This window comes from Lipotes vexillifer, unplaced genomic scaffold (genome assembly GCF_000442215.2).
Source record: "Lipotes vexillifer unplaced genomic scaffold, Lipotes_vexillifer_v1.1 scaffold1635, whole genome shotgun sequence".
In the NCBI taxonomy this organism is placed as follows: domain Eukaryota; kingdom Metazoa; phylum Chordata; class Mammalia; order Artiodactyla; family Lipotidae; genus Lipotes; species Lipotes vexillifer.
Genome location: NW_006775844.1, coordinates 230,267 through 249,708, shown reverse-complemented (window position 1 = coordinate 249,708; position 19,442 = coordinate 230,267). Strand labels below are relative to the sequence as shown.

The window sequence follows — 19,442 nt, the reverse complement described above, 5'->3', positions numbered from 1 at the left end:
ATGTCTGTGGTATCCCTGCCTAAGATGCATCACCTGAATCTATTCTTGAGGAAATATAAGACAAATCAGGCCCAATTAACGACCATTTTACAAAATAACTAGCCTGTCTTCTAATATACCAATGCCATAAAAAAACAAAAACAATATCTAATCCATATCACTTATGATGTGTGAGAAAAAAACTGCTTTCTTCATGGATTAAAAATGACTTCTCTTCCCTAATATCAAATTGTTTTCATCCATTTCCACTAAAATGATATCTTTAACAAACATAATAGTGGAAATCTTGTAAATTCTTTGACAATGACACTATGCTTATAACAAAAAATGCCATTTATTCTACTACATTCTTGAGGAAAATTGGGGGATTTATGCAGAATAACATGCAATTCATTGCAAAATAAAACACACCTTCTCTAGACAGCTCAGAATATTTATAGCTGTTAAAGCAAAAACAAATATTTGGTTACTTGTGGATTGTTTTGGCTTTAATGGAAATATCTACTTTCTCCAACCTTTGGTCCCTGGGCCTCAAAATGTTTATCCCAAGAAGCAACTGCTGTAATTTAGGTCTTGAAGGCAGCTTTCAATGCTTGCGCTTTCTCTGTGATGTGCTTCTGAAAGGGCATCATGAAGTCATCAAAATCTACCTCATACGAGAACCGCTCCCGGAGCAGTTCCCTCTTCCTGATCAGCTCTGCTGTCGTGGCTTTGGGACTCCAGATCTTAAATAAACAACCACATCCAGAGCAGGTGTGAATATGATGGCCAATAAACATGCCAATATCCAGACAATCTTCAAGATGGTTAATTTAAAACTATCAAATTTATTTCTAAATCTCTTTTATCTCTTATACAACATTTTTGGTTACGTGGGCATCGCTGTTTCTGATGGTGACTATTTGGACAACTGAAATGCTCTTCAGTTACCTCTCTGATGACCCTTAGGCCAGCTGCTGATCAGTTTTAGGATGTCAAAACCAGGAAGCAATGGAGTTAATAGATAGTTTGGGTTTACTGCCTTTATGTCTTATGGGGAAGTCAAAATTATTTTCACAGTAGAGGACAGATGGAGCTGGTGGTCTCTTATTCAGCATGGCTTGATGCACATTGTCAAGACCACTCTTATTTTCCAAAGACATCTTCACCTTTTTAATTGTAGATTTTTAAGGAAGCCACTGAATAAATCCAGTCTTGATTAGTATGAAACTCCCAAGTGAGATGGTGATAGTGTGTAAAAAGAGGAAGGGTTGGGCTCTAAGGAGTACCCAGAGAAGGTATCTATAGAACTTGGTGACTACATGGCTATAAGGAATGGCACTAACTGAAGAAGACTTCAATTGTTCAAGGAAAATTAAAATGTTAATACCGAAAATAGTAATACCAGGTATTGGAAGCTATACAAGTTGGATCACTTAAGTCAGAAGTAGTAGGACCTAGAAAAAGGACACCTCCAAATAATAACTTTATAAAAGATAAGGACATTTTTTTGGGTGCTCTGCATAAAAAGTATCTGAAAAATGACATCATGAGTTTATACCATGTTATGATCTTTCTAAATTACTTACCCTCTGTGGAATAAATGTGATATCCACTTTCTTGGTATAACCACTGGTAATCAATGAATTGAGGTAAACCACATTATCCTTTTGCACATTCTTTTTCTCCACTATGGTTGGTACAGTATACATTGATGAAAGTGGCTCCTGGAAACAAGACCAAAAAAAAAATCTGTCAACTGCAAAAACCTATATATACTTCCTAACATTATTTGCTGTTCTGCATCTTACTCTGAAGCCAGATAAAACTAAAAATGCTACTATACAAATTATAATTTGAAATAAAATAGAACATTATTATAATTTTGGGTGAGGAGAGATCATTCGTTTGCCTCGTTTAACTTTATTTAATTAGTATTAGTGACAGATCACAAAAGTCTTTCAGATATCCATCCTTGACCTGTGGCCATTATTAATCAAAAGGGTGTATTCCTACCAAAATGATAATGGTGCATGTATCAGGAGCTTTAGCTGATCAATCCTCCTTCACCTCTGGCCATCCTCACTCTCTTCCTCCATGCTTACTACTCTCTATTGTCTGCCTATCATCCCTTCAACTCTATCTACTTCCTACCACCTACATTTCTCTAACCCTTTCTAATTTGTTAACATTAAAGATTTTCCTTCCTGAATTTCATCCCCTATCCTATGTCAGCCAAGAATCTCTAGGGATCCATCTGCTTCCCTAAAAGAAGCTTCCAGTCTAGAAATGTACTTAAAGCTTCCTGCTAATGAATGACAAATTCTTGGTGTCTCAGAAATCCCCATAAACAACAACCTCAATCTTCAGCTGCTAATTTAGAGGCACCCAAACCACTCCAGATTACCAGGGACAATTTGACACCTTTAAAACCTTCTAGAGTTATTTTGCAGTATATCCAAGTTACATATCCCTGGGTTCATAGTAATCATTAAAATTCTTTGGGAGTGGGGTGGTAAGGTGGGTAGTGAAAGATTATGAAACCAAAATGAAGGAAAATCATGCTTTACTTCATTTCTCATAAGGGTTACTTTTCTTCCCTTTTTGGGCCATCCCATCAAATCTGTATAATTCAGGTCTGAGTGTATACATATCCAATACCAGTTCTTTTTCCAACATTCTAATGGTATTTAGTTGAACCAGCTGGTTTTTGTGTGGATTCTGTTTGCAATGAGTACTTTTTAGGCTTTTCAGTAACAGGAAATTTCTTGCTAGATATTTCTTTAAAACTATTGCATAATGGTGCTGAAAACATGGACTGCATATTATTTGCCCATGTCCTGTAACAATATGTAAATGGTGCCACAGCCCCACCAGTTACTAATGGGAGGTCAACTGCTTTTCATACCTCTTCTTTCTTAATCTCAGGGCCTTCAGTCTTCACTTTAAGCAGTGGCTTGCCTTTTGTTTTTTGATTTTCTGCTGGTTTGGGCAAGTTATCCAGCTTTTCCTTAATCAAACCAATTATTCTATAGTCAGCATAAGCCTTTGCAACGTCCATGGCACTATGCCCTGTTTAAAACATAAATTCAGAGTTTCATTAAACAGATTAATAATAAACCATGTAGCAAAATCTCAGCACATCAGCTCTAAGCATGCAGTACCAAGGATGATTACTGAAGTGAATGGTATGTATAAAGTCACAGAGCTGGGTCAGATACTCTCTAAGGTGGCCCCAGCTCTATAATCTCATCATTTAGAGTGCCATTTACCAGCAAAACCATTTCTTCTTGTTAATTATTTTGAGTATGTTTCTTAAAAAGTTGATAGGAAATAGTGGTAGATTACATTTTGAATATCTGAGTACTGGTTCTCTTCCCACAGTGCACACATTCCTTTGTGTGTGACAATTTTACATTGTCCTCCTCTTCCCATGATGGAAGGAGGTGTATTCAAAAAGGCCTGGGAAACTGGAGGTCTCAAGTGCTCTATGCAGATTGCTGGGTATTATGACACCTGTAACGTCCTCAGGCAGGCCTAACAATATTACCTGTGACTCAGAGGCAGCCTGAAGCAGCCAGAGATACTAAAGTTCCTTCAGATCCAAAGGAAGCAATGGGTTCCACTCTAAGAAAATAACACCTCCACATATTTACACGGGATATTTATGACATAAGGTAGGCTTCCCATTTACTTCCTAGAAAGAGCCTCAATTCAGGAATGATTTGTCCAACTTTAGAAGGAATCCAAAGTCTACAGAGGCTTCAAACTATGCTGATTATTAGGAATTGACTGTTAAGACAAAGTGATGACTCATGATGTGATCAGCAGACTGGTGTCAGTCTACAAACTAATGGTTATGCAGCCACAGTGAAATAAATACAGGGATTAAGAGTAAATGTTTAGAAATTTTTATAGCAATTTTATGTCATTTGAATCCAATGACAAAAAAAAAAGTTTGGACTTGTATTTTATGAGCTTTTTCCTCTTCATTTTTCTAGTAAATCGTTTTCATTGTATTTTGCAAAAGTCTCCAACCACAATGGATCACCAGCATAAAGAACTGGTTCTTTTACACCAATGATTTGAGAAGCACTGTGTATACGATAAAGTTCCATAACATTTACTCAGGTTTGTTTTTGCAGCAGTGACTCAAGGGAAAATGTGGTCCTACAAGAATAGATTTAAACGGGTTTGGAATCTAACATAAATCCTCCTTTTCTAAGCCTAATCACCCATAATGAGAACACATGCCTTTTCTATTCTCCAGCTGGAATTTAGCACCAATATCAAGTAGGTATTTTACAGTATCCAGTCTACAGCTCTCAATGGCTCTACTTAAGGGAGTTGAGTTGTTGATTGAAAGGGCATCTACCACGGCTCCAGATTTAACAAGCAGCTCAACAATATCCTGTTGGCCGGCATGGCATGCAAAATGAAGCGGAGTCCACAGAAAATTATCTGTTGCATTGACGTTAGCCCTGTAAAATGAGGTAGATGCATGAGCTAAAAATATGGGTTATTCCAAGCACTAGAGGATAAAAATGCTAAGGAAGATATCATAGTTTCATCAGGTTTTTCAACTGAAAACCAAGGAAGGTTTGGGTCAAGTTAAATTCTGTGCCATAATTTTTCTTGACCTGTGTCCTTCATTTTATAACAGTCTTAACTTTGTGTATATATACATTTTGTTTAGTTTAAAAGGTGCTTAGACCCTAAGGGTTACAATTTTAACCCTTAGATCCTTAGGTTACAATTGTAACCTAAGGGCTACAATTTTGCATCATTAAAATCAGGGAAAAACTGGATCTGATGAAAGATCAAAGCTAACAGGAAACAGAAAAGTTATATTATTTCATTTTGTATCTACTTTTTCTGTATGTTATGAATTTTTAAATGCACCTTCATTATTAAAATTTTAAGCATTATAATGTATCAAAAGTTTGTATCAAAAAATGATACAAATGAACTTATTTACAAAACAGAAACAGACTCATAGGCTTCCAAAACAAACTTGTGGTTGCCAAAGGGGAAAGGTGAGGGGGTGGGATAAATTGGGAGTTTGTGATTAACATATACACACTACTATATTTAAAATAAATAATGAACAAGAACCTACTGTATAGCACAGGGAACTCTACTCAATATTCTGTAATAATCTATACGTGAAAAGAATCTGAAAAAGAATGGATATGTATACATATAACTGAATCACTTTGCTATACACCTGAAACTAGAACAACATTTTAAATCAACTATACTCCAATATTAAATGAAAAAAGAAAATTAATTCTTTTGATTTTATTGAAAGCAATATATCATCCAGAAACTAGGAAAAGATAAAATTTTAGTCCTATTTAAAAATTCTCTGCCCAACATTTCACATTGTCATTAGTTGCTTTATACTCCCTCTCTATAATAAACACATTTAAATCCTTCTTTGAAGTTAAACATTATAGTAATAATAACAATAATACCTTTTATCAAGTCTGCAATTACTGGGCTACTAAGTGCTTTACATATTTTAACTCATTTAATCTTCAACAAATCCTGTGAGCTGAGTTCCATTAGAACCCCATTATAAAAATGAGAAAACTGAGGCACAAAAAGGTTAAGAAAGTTACTCCAGGTTATTCAGCAATGGTAAAAAGAAGGACTTAAACCTGAGAAATTGCTTTAGATTTAAAAGTTAAACTAAATGTCATGCTTTGTTATTTTAAAGATATTTACAAATGAACCAAGGAAAAGGGAATGAAATGGTGCTTAGTCATTATGGCTACCATCAAATTGCTTGAATTTGGGATCCCCTATGCTTTGTTATTTTAAAGATATTTACAAATGAACCAAGGAAAAGGGAATGAAATGGTGCTTAGTCATTATGGCTACCATCAAATTGCTTGAATTTGTTGGGATCCCCTCCAAAAAAAAAAAAAAAAAAAGAAAGAAAGAAAGAAAAAAGAGACAGATTCAAAAAGGACTCCATGTAAAGTGAGTACGTTCTAGAGATCTGCTCTACAATATTATAATCACTATAGTGATTATAGTTAGCAATATTGTACCCTACACTTAAAATTTAAGAGGGTAGATCTCATGCTATATGTTCTTACCACAATAAAAAAAATTCTGTTTTTAATTTAAAATAAAATAAAAAGCAACTCCACATCATCTTGGTAAAGCTCTGAGACCAAATTAAATTGTCTTGGGAGGCCAGGGATACCTAATCAGAAGGCTTTGTTTACCCTCAGAGAGAAAACTTCTTGGCCTTCACTTTGTGCATAGTTGTTATTGGCAAACGGTCTTTGTGTACACACACTCCTATGTTCCATTAGCCTGGTTCCCGGTATAAGATCTATTTGTGATCTGGACTTCAGGAATGAAGCCCTTTCTTGCACTACTTAAATTCTGGAGCTGAATGTGTCTTAGCCTTCCTTGAAATGTGAAGGCTCCCAAAAATCTAAATTTCACTCAACCAAAAGGCATACCCTTTTTCAAGAAGAAACTTGACCGCATCTATGTTTCCACTGGCACATGCAGTCATTAGGGGTGTCTTGTAATAATTATCCTTCATATCCACAGGTATTCCTGATTCAAACGCCTTTTTCAGAGATGCCAGGTCTCCCGCCTTGGTGATAAAATTAATGTTTGAAAAGACCTTCCCTGGATCATCAATGTACCAAGCAGAGTCATCCTGAATGGGATGTTCGGGTGGATGATCTCGGTTAAAGCGACTGCAGTCAGTTACATGCTTGTAGGTTTCAATCATGTAACAAGGCGGCCCACCTTCGCTCAGGCGTGGAAACACGTGGTCAGGGATGATGCAGATGGGGAGGGGTAAAACAAACTTGCCTTTTTTGGCTTTTTTGGCCATCCCTTTTTTATTTTTCTTGGGCCCATAGGATCCCAGGACATAAGACTTGCTTAAGTATCTGGTTCCTTTAAAGAAATCGTTAATGTTGACCCCTCCGCCCCGGACTTTTTCGTGAAGTTGAGCTATGGTAGCTATCTGTTCTGAGCTCATAAAATCTTGCGTCTCCTCCAGCACCAGCACAAAATCTTCCTTGGTGACTGTCCCATCGCCCCTGTCCACAAACGAAAGGGCTTCCCGAAGGAAAGTCTCACGTTCTATGGACCAATCGTGAAGTTTCAAGTACAATTGTGGATTCGGATTTTTGGCTCCTGGCCGGGCCAGTTTACTAGCGATTCGCTCCGCCCGCCGTATTTCTTTGATGGCTGCTTTAAAGCCGCCTTCCTTAGCCAAGGCCCTGGGCGTTTTATGCTCCAAATTCTTCCATTTCAGATCACATCCTAAAACAGGAAGCATCATGATTATGAATGGTGCCAAGGCACCTGCATGACTCCACAAATGACATGCATCCAACGGTTTTTAAAATTTCTAGTGATTAATCAAAAGTTGCTCCCCAAATTACTTGTATATAGAGGTAAGCACATTTAGCTCTTATAACTACAAAATTAAGCTATGATTTTTTTTTTTTTCCCATGAGCTTTACTTTGGTGAATTCTGAGGGAGATATGTTTCCAATTGATAGTATCTTTTCCCAAAGGATTAGGACATTAATCCCTATAGAAAGAGTAAGGGTGACATTTGAATTTGGAAGGAAGCTGGATTCAAACAGCTTAAATAGGACCTTAGGAACTCAGGATGCTAACTGACACCTGCTTCTTTTGAATGATTATGACTAAATCTGTGTAAAATCTTAAACTATGCTTTAACTGTATTCTACATGAAGTTAGTGTAATTTATATTGACCTGCTGTTTTGCAGTAAGGTCATGTGAACAGCCTTACAGAAGAAAAAGTAATTTGTTCATCAAACCTGAAAGAATAAGAACTGTGCAATTAGGCATTAAAATCTGTTTTCCTTTTTGGACCCTTACTTAAAATGATGGGACCAACATTATATGTAAGCATTCTCCAAAGAAATAAACTTTTCTGAATGCATCAAGGAGTCTACTTAATGCTATCAAGAAGGCTGTGTTGTCTGTAATAAATGTCTGGAGACACTAAAAACCCATTATAAGTCAGGCTATGAAGATGCTCTTTCTAGTGTTTTGAATCTAGAAGGCTCTTCTGTTGCTTTGCAAGCATCACATAATCAAAAAAGATTCTCTAACCTCAGTATCTCTAGCATCCAAAATGTAAAGGTCGCCGAATGCAAAAATAAAGCCCGTCCTTCCAACGCTTTATAGTTTTATTCCTTATCAAAAAGAAAATTAATTACCAGTGTTTTTCAACATTAGCACTTCCTATGGCATTGTCAAAAATTAAAATTGTATATGAAGACTGATAATTTTACTAGTGATAGAAAAACTCAAAAAGAGCATTGGAACAATAAAGGTTCTAAAATTTTTATATTGGACAGTTTGAAGAATAGTGACTTCTTGGGAAAGGGACCTGAGACTGGTCTCAACAGTATAGTTCCACAGCATAATAATTCCATAGTATAATTCCATAGTCATCTTGAGTATGCTGTTTTTATTTAGCTTTTTCGCTTATTCAGGGTGTCTGGGGGTTTATCTACCATCTCCCAATCCGCTCCTATATTCAGCCCAGCACTAAGGATCAAAGGGTTTTAAAGCGGCTTTATCTTGCCCTCTCCTGCTCCTAGTTTCCTCCCTGTCAGAAATTTTGTGTGGATAAAAGACTCCAACATCCCAGCTTAAAGATATGAAGTCATTTTCCTCTCCCTTTGATTTTGTCTCCTCTTTTATCATTAGTAAATAAAGATCCATTCATTCCCTTTGTGATTTATGTGCCTCTGTGGCTGAGATACTCAACTTTCAGCTGACTGTGCTGTCAAAAGGCCCAAGAGGAGAACCCTGCACAGGGGCTTCAGGAGAACTATTCCAAACTCCCCTCCTCTCCCCTGGATCTGGCCTCACACTGCCTACAGGGAGTTGTAAATTACTCTAGGGACAAGATCAGGGACAAAAGAGGAGCATACTGAGGAAGGTAGTTTAATGTGGGAAAGGAATCCAGCCGTCACATTTAAGAATAAAAGAGGCTACACCCAGGGAGTTTACTCAGAAATGAGCATTTCGTGACCAATGGTTTCTCGCTGCTCTGATTGCCTTAGATAAGCAATTGCCTGGTATGGAAATAGGTCACCCACACAGGATCTGGTGGTTGTACTTCCAAACATGCTACAGAACTCAGAACATTTTCAGACATTTATTTCAGAAACACAGCCTAGTCTTGTGAGCCAGCCAGGAGGATGAATCTTTTCTGCATCACCAGGCAAGGCCTTTGGCAGGCTCTGGCCCTTTACTTCTCAGTTTGCTTTCTCTGACTTTCTTCCAAGAGTACATAAGTGGTAGAGTCTATATTGGGGGATGTTTGTCCCAATAAGAAAGGAATCAGCATGTTAAAGTTGAAGAAGCTTGTCTCAATCTGGGCAGATCTTTAGTTTCTAGAAATACACAGTGTTAAAAATGAAGTGTCAGAATAATCTGCTGATGGTGACAGATTTGAAAATAAGACTGATGAGACCGTTGGTGAGGGCAAAAATTGCAGTTGATATATTTTCCTTTATCTGCTTTGTATTTTAGGGGAATGGGGAAAGAATGTGAGCTTTGTACAACGTGAAAAAAGTCAAAGTGGATCAGTTATTACACCATTAGTTATGCAGGCACGTTAGTCTTATTTATAATGTTAGTGGTTATAGTATAGGCTCTCTCGGGTCCCAGTGACTTCAAAATTTCTGTTCCTCTGTAGAAGACAGGAAAATAAAAGCACTTTCTCTGCTCTATTTTGGAGTTGTTGAACTTTAAGTTTCTGCCCATTTCTCATAAACTGGAAAAAAAAAAAACACTACCATAACATTCAGCAGAATGCAGCTCCCTCTCTAACAAAGAGTTAATAACTTTGAATGTACATTTAATTAGCATGTAATTAACACCAACTAGATCCAAATCTTTAAACTTAATTGGCTAATATTACTATTTTAAGGAATACATTAAGCTATACATAACATAGTTTATATTCCTAAGTTAATAATTATTGAAAAGCTACAGAAAAATCTAATAAATATTACTTATATTCCAAATGTTCCATGAAATTTTTCATTTTATTTCATGCATTCCTCCCCAAAATATTTCCCCCATAATTTAAAATTACCCAGAAATGTTATCTATGCACTTGACATGATAGTACATTTTTTAAAATAAAATAATTAAGAGTGCAAACTAAAAGACATGGTGTCTAGTGTTTGTCTTTTTTTAGATTGATATTTACATTTTTAAAATAGGAATTTAATAAGTATAAGCATCTTAATAATTGGTTGACTCATAAACAATTCTCTTTAGATTTTTAATAATAACCTAAAAATACTTGAGAAATGAATTTTTATCACCTTTAAGGCCAGATTCATGATTTAACAGAAGGTAAATAAGAAAAAAAGTTTAATTTTCTTTCTACATATATGTGTGAGATAAGCAACTGACATTTGACAGGCTGAAATTCTCTGCTCATCTCCAGTGTGGGAAAATTATAAATTCTTTAGGCATGAAATTGGTAGACCATTTTACCTCGCTGAGCTATATATTTACAGCAATCTGCAAAACCACCCATAGCAGCATAATGAAGTGGTGTGTTGCCATTCATTGCAATCAGCCCCATGTCTCCGTCGTAGGCAAAGAGAAGCTTCAATATCTGCAAAATAAATAGTGGATATTGTAGAGGAATAGGAATGTACGTTTACTGAATGAAAACTGGGACCTAGACCTGTGCCATCCAGAGTGTCAATTTGAATTAAATTAAAATGAATTAAACAGAAAACAAATTAAAAAAATTCAGTTCCTTACTTCCACTAGCCACAGTTCAAGTACTCAGAAACCACATGTGTAGTGTATTGTACCACATTGTACAGCACAGATACAGAACATTTCCAGCACTGCCAGAAGTTCTATCAAATAACATTGATCTAGAGTATAGAAAACCCTATACTCAGCTGGGGAACTACCGTTTTGAAGTAAATTTAGGCAATTTTAGAAAGCATCAGACTATGGCAAGCATCATCAGGGGAGCAAATTCTTTAACAAACAGATGTGACTTCTACTGTGCTATATACTTTTATTGCAGGGAAGAGACCGTATGACAAAAGTGAAGATAATTATGTTAAAACTCAGAAAAACTCAGTAAAGAAATTTTAGATATAATTCAGAATTAAAAAAAAATAGGATAGCATTGATTTCTATTTTGTTTCTGCAATATCACTGTACCTATGAGATATCCTTTGCTGATATACCCAGATAATAAGAATACTTAGAGTTAAAAATTTAGATGAGTCATTAGATGCCTCAAACATCAGGGAGATGAGTATATTGGCATTATTCTCCCCACAATTAGATCATACTGTACTGTGAAAATTCTAATGTGTAATGGAGTCATAAAATAGAGTAATCCCAGTTGGCAAAACCTTTAAGCTGTCATAATTAAAAATATAGAAAAACATGATTAGCAATATTAAAAGAATAAATTAGCAAGCAGATAAAACTGAATAAAGAACTAAAATATATTTTGAAGGTTAATATTTGGTTTAAAATATAGTTTTAGAATTATTTCGGAAAATCAAGATGATAACTCAGAAAAAATTCTATCAATGTAACCTACATGATATTTTAAGATGTTGAGAAAAAGAAGAGAATATTTTTAGCGACAAATTTTAAAGCAAAGAGTAGATTATTACATCAAAAAAGCCTCCTTTGGCAGCAAAGTGTGCGGCGTGATGTCTGTCATTGTCAAATGCATTCACGTCACCTCCTCTTTCCAATATCCCTCGAGCTAGTTCTACCGCTCCTTCTCTTGATGCTTCCATTAAAGCCGTGCGACCTGTGGACTGGACGTGAAACAGATCAGAGGCTGTTTATCCCTGTCATACTAAATAGCATATTCCGTATAAATATGGTCTAAATCCATTTGGCCTTAGAGTCACACTGACACGTTCAGTTCTGTACAGTTTTATTGGTTTCACGTAACAAATAGGAAAAATGAAGCCAGTAAAATGAGTCAGTGTCCGAACTGTAGAATTCTAAAATCAGAGTCAAGGTCACACCAAAAGTCCCTGTAAGAACATCATGCTGAAAAATGCAGTTTCTTGCCAAGAAAGTAGAGCAATAAGGGAGAAAAGAGGGTAAAACACATGCTAAAATTAGGCTATAGGTGTTTTCTAATGAGAAGAAAATCTATTTTTATCGTTGGGAAATGACAATTAAAAGATAAGAAAACTGAATAAAATTAGCCAAATGAGGAGAAGGAGCAAAATGATTAAGGGAAACAGCAGAACTACATATTTTCTTTTGAAGAAGATAAATTTTTATTAGGCATCAGTAATATGTTTTCTATTTCCTATAGTGATCTTTTAACATTATACATAATAAATACCAATTTTCCAAACATAATTAGGAAATAGATTGTAGAATCATGGCCATGCCATATAAAGATGATGAAAGTATATCATCTTGAAGTATTTCGAACAGAAATGAATAGTCTAACCTAACAGGATAATTGTATCATATTCAAATAAAAAAATACACTAACAGAGATTATTAGTGTATTGAAAATTTTTTCTATAATTGAAGAAAGGAATATTTATAATCACAGGAATAGTCATACTGAGTTGACAGCATTTGGATTGGCTCCTTTTTCCAAAAGTGTCAGGCACACATCTTTAACATCATGTGCTTCTTCACAAGCTCTAAGGAATATTGGCTTTCCTTCATAGGTACAATTGTTGACATCTGCACCATGTTCCAAGGCAATCAGTGCACAGCGATAATGCCTCTTAGTAGGTAAAATGCAGTAAAACAAAATACCTGTAGAAAAATAGAATCCCCAAAGAATACTTAATTAGTAGTCTCTCTATATTTGGATCACATAGGAAGGAACAAACAATAATTTACAAATTCATAATTAGCTAGCTGAAGGTGATAGAGCAAAGATGTTTATGCCTTGGTTTTCCCTCTGAAATCAACTGAAACACCAAGACAGAGATACCAGAAAAGAAACCCAACCTCTTATAAGAGCCAGAAAACAATCATAACCAAAATGTGCTAAGACTTTGTTTGGGAAGAATTTGAGTGCTGGGATGTGAGCTCCGGTTGACCCTGGGTATTTGGCATCCTGCAGTCTATACCCCAGTGTCCCTTCTTGGAATATACAGGGATGTGTGTGCCAGAGGACTATTGGTGGATCCCTGGATCCCCTCTGAAACTGCAGAGTGGCAAAGGAGGTGGTACATGATGATGAAATGTGCAGACCAGCCATGTTTATAGGAAGCAGGCTGTCTGTACAGTAGCAGTGAAAAGAAAAACTAGATGGCAAGGGGCTCTGACATTTTGGCAAATCATTTTGTTTACTGAAGAGAGAAAAATGCTAAATCCTCATACCCAGCACCTGTGACATACAGACCCTCAACATAACCCATGTCAAAAATGTACTACAGACCTGGGGTATTGTTTATATTCCCCTGGTAAGAAAGTCAGGTAAACAGCAGTCAAACTCCAAACTGATTTTGTAATGACTTGACTCTAAAAAGAGGCTTCATTCAAAGAGGAACAATAATCAACAAGAAACCAGCATGTGACCTATGAAAAAATATACTGAAAGAAAGGTAAGGAAAGAAACTTGATGACAAACACTAGGCAAAAATTATATACTCAAAAAACTATATGACATGAAAATTATTGACTGACCCATTTCCATGATAACAAAGAAATCAAATATATTTTTTTCTGAAACAAAAGTGCAAAGCTAGACTGAACCTATAATAAGTACTTCTAGGACAATAAAAGATAAATAGAAGGAAAAGATGAATTTGAGCAAGCAGAGCTTAAAAAAAGAAATGGTAGAGAAAAATATTGTAAAACCACTAAGGAAATGAAAGTGGTTCACATTGGAAGCAGGAAAAAGGAGGGCAGACATTGCCAAAACCATGGTCAGGGACATGGAAGAAAAACTTGAAAGAAAAATGTAACTGAAATGATGCAAGAAAGAGAGACTACAGTGGAATAAACCAAGGAGTTTGGCCAGTGGCAGCCCTTGAGCTGAGGGATGTGCAAGGTAAGCTAGGTTCACTGATGGGAAGACAAGGCTCTCTGTGCAGTAGGCATACCATGAACCACAATCAAAGCTGGAGGGAGCAGTACTAACAAGGTCACGTGTGAAACAAGATTTTGTATTTGTTTCAAGTTTCATTTTATATTTTTAATTCTTCCTATTTGATTTGTCAGGTTGTTTTTATCATATGTTGGTCTTCCAGAACCTTGGTAGGTTTAATATTAATTTGAATGAGTATAGATAACCTCATGGCTGTTGCATTTGCTACAGATACTCATTTGACCTCGTTTCCAATTTTACCTTGATTGTTTACATTTTATAATTTTAGATTTTTATGCTATAAAATGTCTCAGACTGCTTTCTTTGTGATTTGTATCTCTGTTTCAAACTCAAGAAGGTAAACTTTTCTTTGTTACCATTCTTCTGAATGTACTGAAGTTTCCATGAAACTCCAGCTATACGAGATGCCATTTAAAAAACTATCTCATGGTCAAACAAATATGAAAAATGTCACTGGTTTTGGTCGTTATGATAAATGTAAAATAAACATGTCTAAATTTGTTTTATCCTATGTTTCTCTAATAAATTTGGCAGCAGAATGAACCAATTTTGCATGTAGCACTTATCAACATCCCACTGATTCAGTGGCCCGTGACACACACTTTGGGAAATGATATTCTATAGAGCATTGAGAGGTTTTTTTTCAGAATAAAACATTTTAAAACACATTTGACTCCTGAGTGCATCTGAGGCATATTTTGTTATGTGGTGCCATTAAGTAATTAAATAATTCTTCCTTTTCTTTGTCCTCTCCTCTTGTTATAAGCAAGTCACTTTTCAAATACCATGTCCGCAGAGAGTTACAAAAGCAGACTCTGCTCCTGTCAGAAAACATTAATTAACATTATAAAATTGGATTCATTTCTCTAATGTGGGACTGATGTTAATGGCTTTGTACTTGAAGCAACTCTTTGGAACAACTGATTAAATCTACCAATTTATATTAAGCCTGGAGGTAATTTTCTTAGTGATTTTCATGAGGCTGTGTCACCTCCTGTCAGAACCTTGAGTTATTTGGACAAGAAGCTCCCAGACTGTGGTCTTGAAATGTGATTTGGGAGGGGAAGAGTGAGAAAGTGGGGCTATCTCACCTGAATAATCATGGAAATGCCATATCTCAAATTTTAAGTCATATTTTCAAATACATTTTTAAATGACACTAGAAAGTTGGAGTGTATGTCAGAATCCACCTTTGTCCCTCAAATTCCTAAATGCAACTACTTTCTACATTAGACTGCTCTTGAGAGCAAAGCCTATATCTAGTATTACTCAAGGTTCTAAAATGTAAAAAAGAAGAGATGCTCTCCTTCATCTTTAGCTCTAAATGAGACTTTATATTTTACAATGGGTGATTGTGATTATGGAACTATCAACATGCGTCATGTTGAAAGTTCTCCATGTTAAAAAAAAAAAAAAACAACAGATTGACTAATTCTAATATTATTTTTCAATGGGAAAGTTCTCAGAACTGGCTTCCCTAAGAAATACCTGCATCATTTTCAAATCACGGGGAGATAGTGTCCTTTGGTATAAGAGTGAGAATCTAGACTTTCACTACCATGTACCATAAATAACTCACTTCTAAAGTTGGAAAGCAAAAATGCATTTTATTGATTTCTGGCTACAAAGTGAATTGCTGGATAGAATGCTGGGAGTTCTTACCTTTTCCTTCATTATCGACAATAGTCATATCGGCCTTTGCCTTGGCTAATATTTCCATGGACAATTCGTGGCCCAGTTCTGCAGCCCTCATAGTCGGAGTACAGCCCATTCCATCTTGCACATCAGGGTGAGCACCAAGGCTCAGGAGAAAGCTGACCATATCGATGTCATTGGAAACCGAGGCTAAGTGCAGAGCACTGTTTCCATTGACGGGGTCTGTGAAATTGATGAGTTCAGGGTATCCGAGCCTAGTCAGCTTCTCTATCTGCTTCTTGTCTTTGTTTCGAACACACTGGAGAACTTTGTAGATCTGCAGGTTCTCAAGTCTTTTATCTGCTAAAGCCATATTTGACCAGCTTCTTGAAAATGCCTTTGTGGACCAAAACAAAAACTACAGCAACAAAAATCAAAGCAAAAACATATAACTCAAAGTTAATTTTGTCTTCTTTACTTTGACTAAATAATAATATTTTAAGCCTTCCCTAAGAAGAGATGCTGTTTCTTATGAAACGTTATTACCATAATTTATTGCAACTAACTCATGAAAGCAGAAATTACATATAAATACAAAAATATTCAGCTAGCATAACATTAAAATATTTCAAAACAAATCTTCCATCATAATTAACACTAGACTTGCTATGCAGTTTTCCTATTATTTCATTTAATCTTCCTTCCTTGACACAGCTTTACCATTTACCCACGAAGAAGGTGAAGCTAATTAAATTGCCAAGCTCCCCACTATAATGATCTGTACCAGCATGTTCCTCACAATGTAGAGACCACACAGATTTCAGTAGCTTAAAAATGTTATAAAGAATGTGTAGAATTTTGAGGCTCTCATTATAAACAGGAATCTATTGAGCCCTGGGAAATACCAAAGATGTGATGGATGATTCCTGTGCCATCTTAACGTGGGAACTATGTAGGTAAATGGTTCAGAGATAACTGTAAATTTTCATAAATAATCCCACTAAGTTTCAATGAGAATTCTAATATGTAATTTTATCTCATTGTTTATTCAGTTCATAAAAACAATATTTTGAGTCAAGTAGTAGACCATGTTGGGTATGCCCAGCTTGCGTTTTTTCACGTTTTCTGGGAACAGAACCTCATTAACATATTGGGAAACCACTCCAGAGAGTACAGAGGTGCTATCCTAGGCCAGATCATTGCCATTGCCTTGTTATTTGTCTCACTGCTTCCACAAAACCCTCTACAGCCCATTCTCTATTCAGTCCCCAGAAAAATCTTTGTAAAATGTAGATTAGATAAGATCAGACCAGCTTCCACCCCCAACATTTTAGTATTACTATTTTTTTTTTTTTTGCGGTACGCGGGCCTCTCACTGCTGTGGCCTCTCCCATTGCGGAGCACAGGCTCCGGACGCACAGGCTCAGCGGCCATGGCTCACGGGCCCAGCCGCTCCGCGGCACGTGGGATCCTCCCGGACCGGGGCACAAACCCGTGTCCCCTGCATCGGCAGGCGGACTCTCAACCACTGCGCCACCAGGGAAGCCCTAGTATTACTATTTTTAAACATAAAGAAAGTTGAACATCCATATATCCCCACCACTGAGATCCTACCATTCATGCTTTTTTTTTTTTCCATTCATGCTTTATTTGCATTTCCACACATCTATCCAGCCTTCTATATATCCATTAATCTATCTTATTTTTTGATCCATTTCAAAGTAAATTGCAGACATATTCCAGCATACATATCCTTAACTGTAGTTCAATATTTGTTTATAGTTCTTTTTCTCTTCTTGGACTTCTGAACATACAATATAATGTAAAAGAATTATGTATACTATTTCTATATATAACCATTGATGAATGCATACAACTTTGTAAACTAAACCCCTATTAAGATACAGAGCATTACCTTCACACCTGAAAGTTCTCTCGAAACTATCTTTTAAAAGTATTTCAATAGCTTTCCATTGTAATCAGAAAAAATCCAAACCCCTCGGGGTGATCTCTTAAGGACACTTTCTCTGGCCCTCTGACCTCACTTCACTCCAATCTCCCTCGATTTAGTGATCTCTAACCACACACACTGGCCTTCTTTCTGGTTATGGTTCATTCCTGACTCTGGAACCTCTTGTTCCCTCTGCCTGGAGTGCTCTTTGCTCAGAATTTCTGTTGGTTGGCATTCTCACAACTCAAATTGCAGCCACCATGTTACATCATCCCTTTGTTTTATTTTTTTCATGATGAAGTGAAACATTCTATATATAACATTTCTAGAAATCTGTAAATATAGATATATTCGATTTATGTATTTTGTGTCTCCCTCACTAGTATGTGGTCTTCATGGAATAGAAGCTTTATATTTTAATTACTATTATCTCTCCGTCACCCAGAACCTGACTCCTATGTGGCATTCAATAAATATTTGCTCAATAAATGATGACTGAAAGTTAAAAGATTGAGGAATGGAAGAAATCAAAGAAAACGCCTAAGTTTCTGTCTTGAGCAACCTGTGTCTGAGATGGTGAGCCCAGGATGGGGTCCAGATTGGTCAGGGAGTGAGTTAAGCTTTGAGCATGCAGAGTTAGAATTCACAAGGCAATGGTGTACATTATTCAGGGAAAGATCTGAGCCTGGTGGGTGGGGAGTTATGAGGTTTTTGGCAGTTTCAGTAAGCCCCAGACTGGGTGAGGACTGTTTATTCTTTGTGCCTCCTCTTTTGCTGCGGAACATCAGCCATCACGTGACTTGTGGCTTCAGTGTTCTGTTTGCTGTAGCCCCTCTCTTCCCTTCTAATCTGTTTACAATGGGTGATGGACTGGGAACTGGATAAGGCAACTTGTTAGAACCATGTGTGTAAAATAGGCGCCCAGTAAGTCCTGAGCTGCCTCAGAACTTATCCACTTGGCCTTTGTGGCTTGGCTTGGTGACATTTATTTTAGCTGGAGATTATGGTTTGTTATATTATGATTAGCCTTATTCTGGTTAGATGCTGGGTTGTCTTACCGCATACATACATCATATACAGAATAGGATAAGATGCACCCCAAAAGCTTATTGCTTATACTGAGTTGATGCAAACTCATTTGTGAGGACAGACTTCCTAATCAGAGGCTTCAATGTTGCCTCTGAGAGCACCCACCCCTACAAAGAACTAGCAGCATATGGCATTGTCCCATTCAGCTACAAGGATGAATTCAGTAGCCCATAGGTCAGTTTTACAGCTTGCGTTCCTCTTGGCTAACGCTTCGAGCTGCTGAGGAGAGAGCAAGGCCTTCTGCAGTGTCCTTCATGACCAACTGCCAAGACTGACCCCATTGGAGGAAATGACAGAAGTCCTGCCCTCTAGTCCTGGGTTCCTTGTAAACTGTACAGCCTCTCTGATCCTCAGGAGGGTCACCACATATACACACATCTCAGTATGCATGCGTAGCCCTGGGGCACCTTGGCATACTCCACGTAACCATCCTTGTGCACAATCTCAAAAGATAGTGGAATAGAACAGGATTCCTTGAATTGAAGTTCATGTTTGGAGTCTGGATACTCTGAAATTATATGAAAATCTACAGGGTATGTGTGTCCAGATGCAATTTTTCCATTGTAGGGAGAGATCCATAGAGCTCATTAACTTTTCAAAGGAGCCTGTGAGGCAATGGTGGTTGGTCAGAAAGAGGAAAGGTACAGCGGAAAGAG

At 36.8% G+C, this 19,442-nt stretch overlaps 1 protein-coding gene across 1 annotated transcript in view; it reads right to left on the bottom strand.

Annotated features, from left to right (window-relative positions):
* Positions 1-415: 415 nt before the first annotated feature.
* ANKEF1 (ankyrin repeat and EF-hand domain containing 1) overlaps positions 416-19,442 on the bottom strand; it is a 19,218-nt gene continuing 191 nt past the window's right edge. The window contains exons 2-10 of the mRNA XM_007450225.1: positions 15,774-16,164; positions 12,609-12,808; positions 11,683-11,832; positions 10,523-10,646; positions 6,462-7,284; positions 4,234-4,460; positions 2,888-3,051; positions 1,569-1,706; positions 416-725 (exon numbers count right to left, since the gene is read on the bottom strand). Of these exons, the coding sequence (XP_007450287.1) occupies positions 567-725; positions 1,569-1,706; positions 2,888-3,051; positions 4,234-4,460; positions 6,462-7,284; positions 10,523-10,646; positions 11,683-11,832; positions 12,609-12,808; positions 15,774-16,164 (2,376 nt within the window). The 3' untranslated portion in view covers positions 416-566. The remainder of the gene's footprint in view (positions 726-1,568; positions 1,707-2,887; positions 3,052-4,233; positions 4,461-6,461; positions 7,285-10,522; positions 10,647-11,682; positions 11,833-12,608; positions 12,809-15,773; positions 16,165-19,442) is intronic.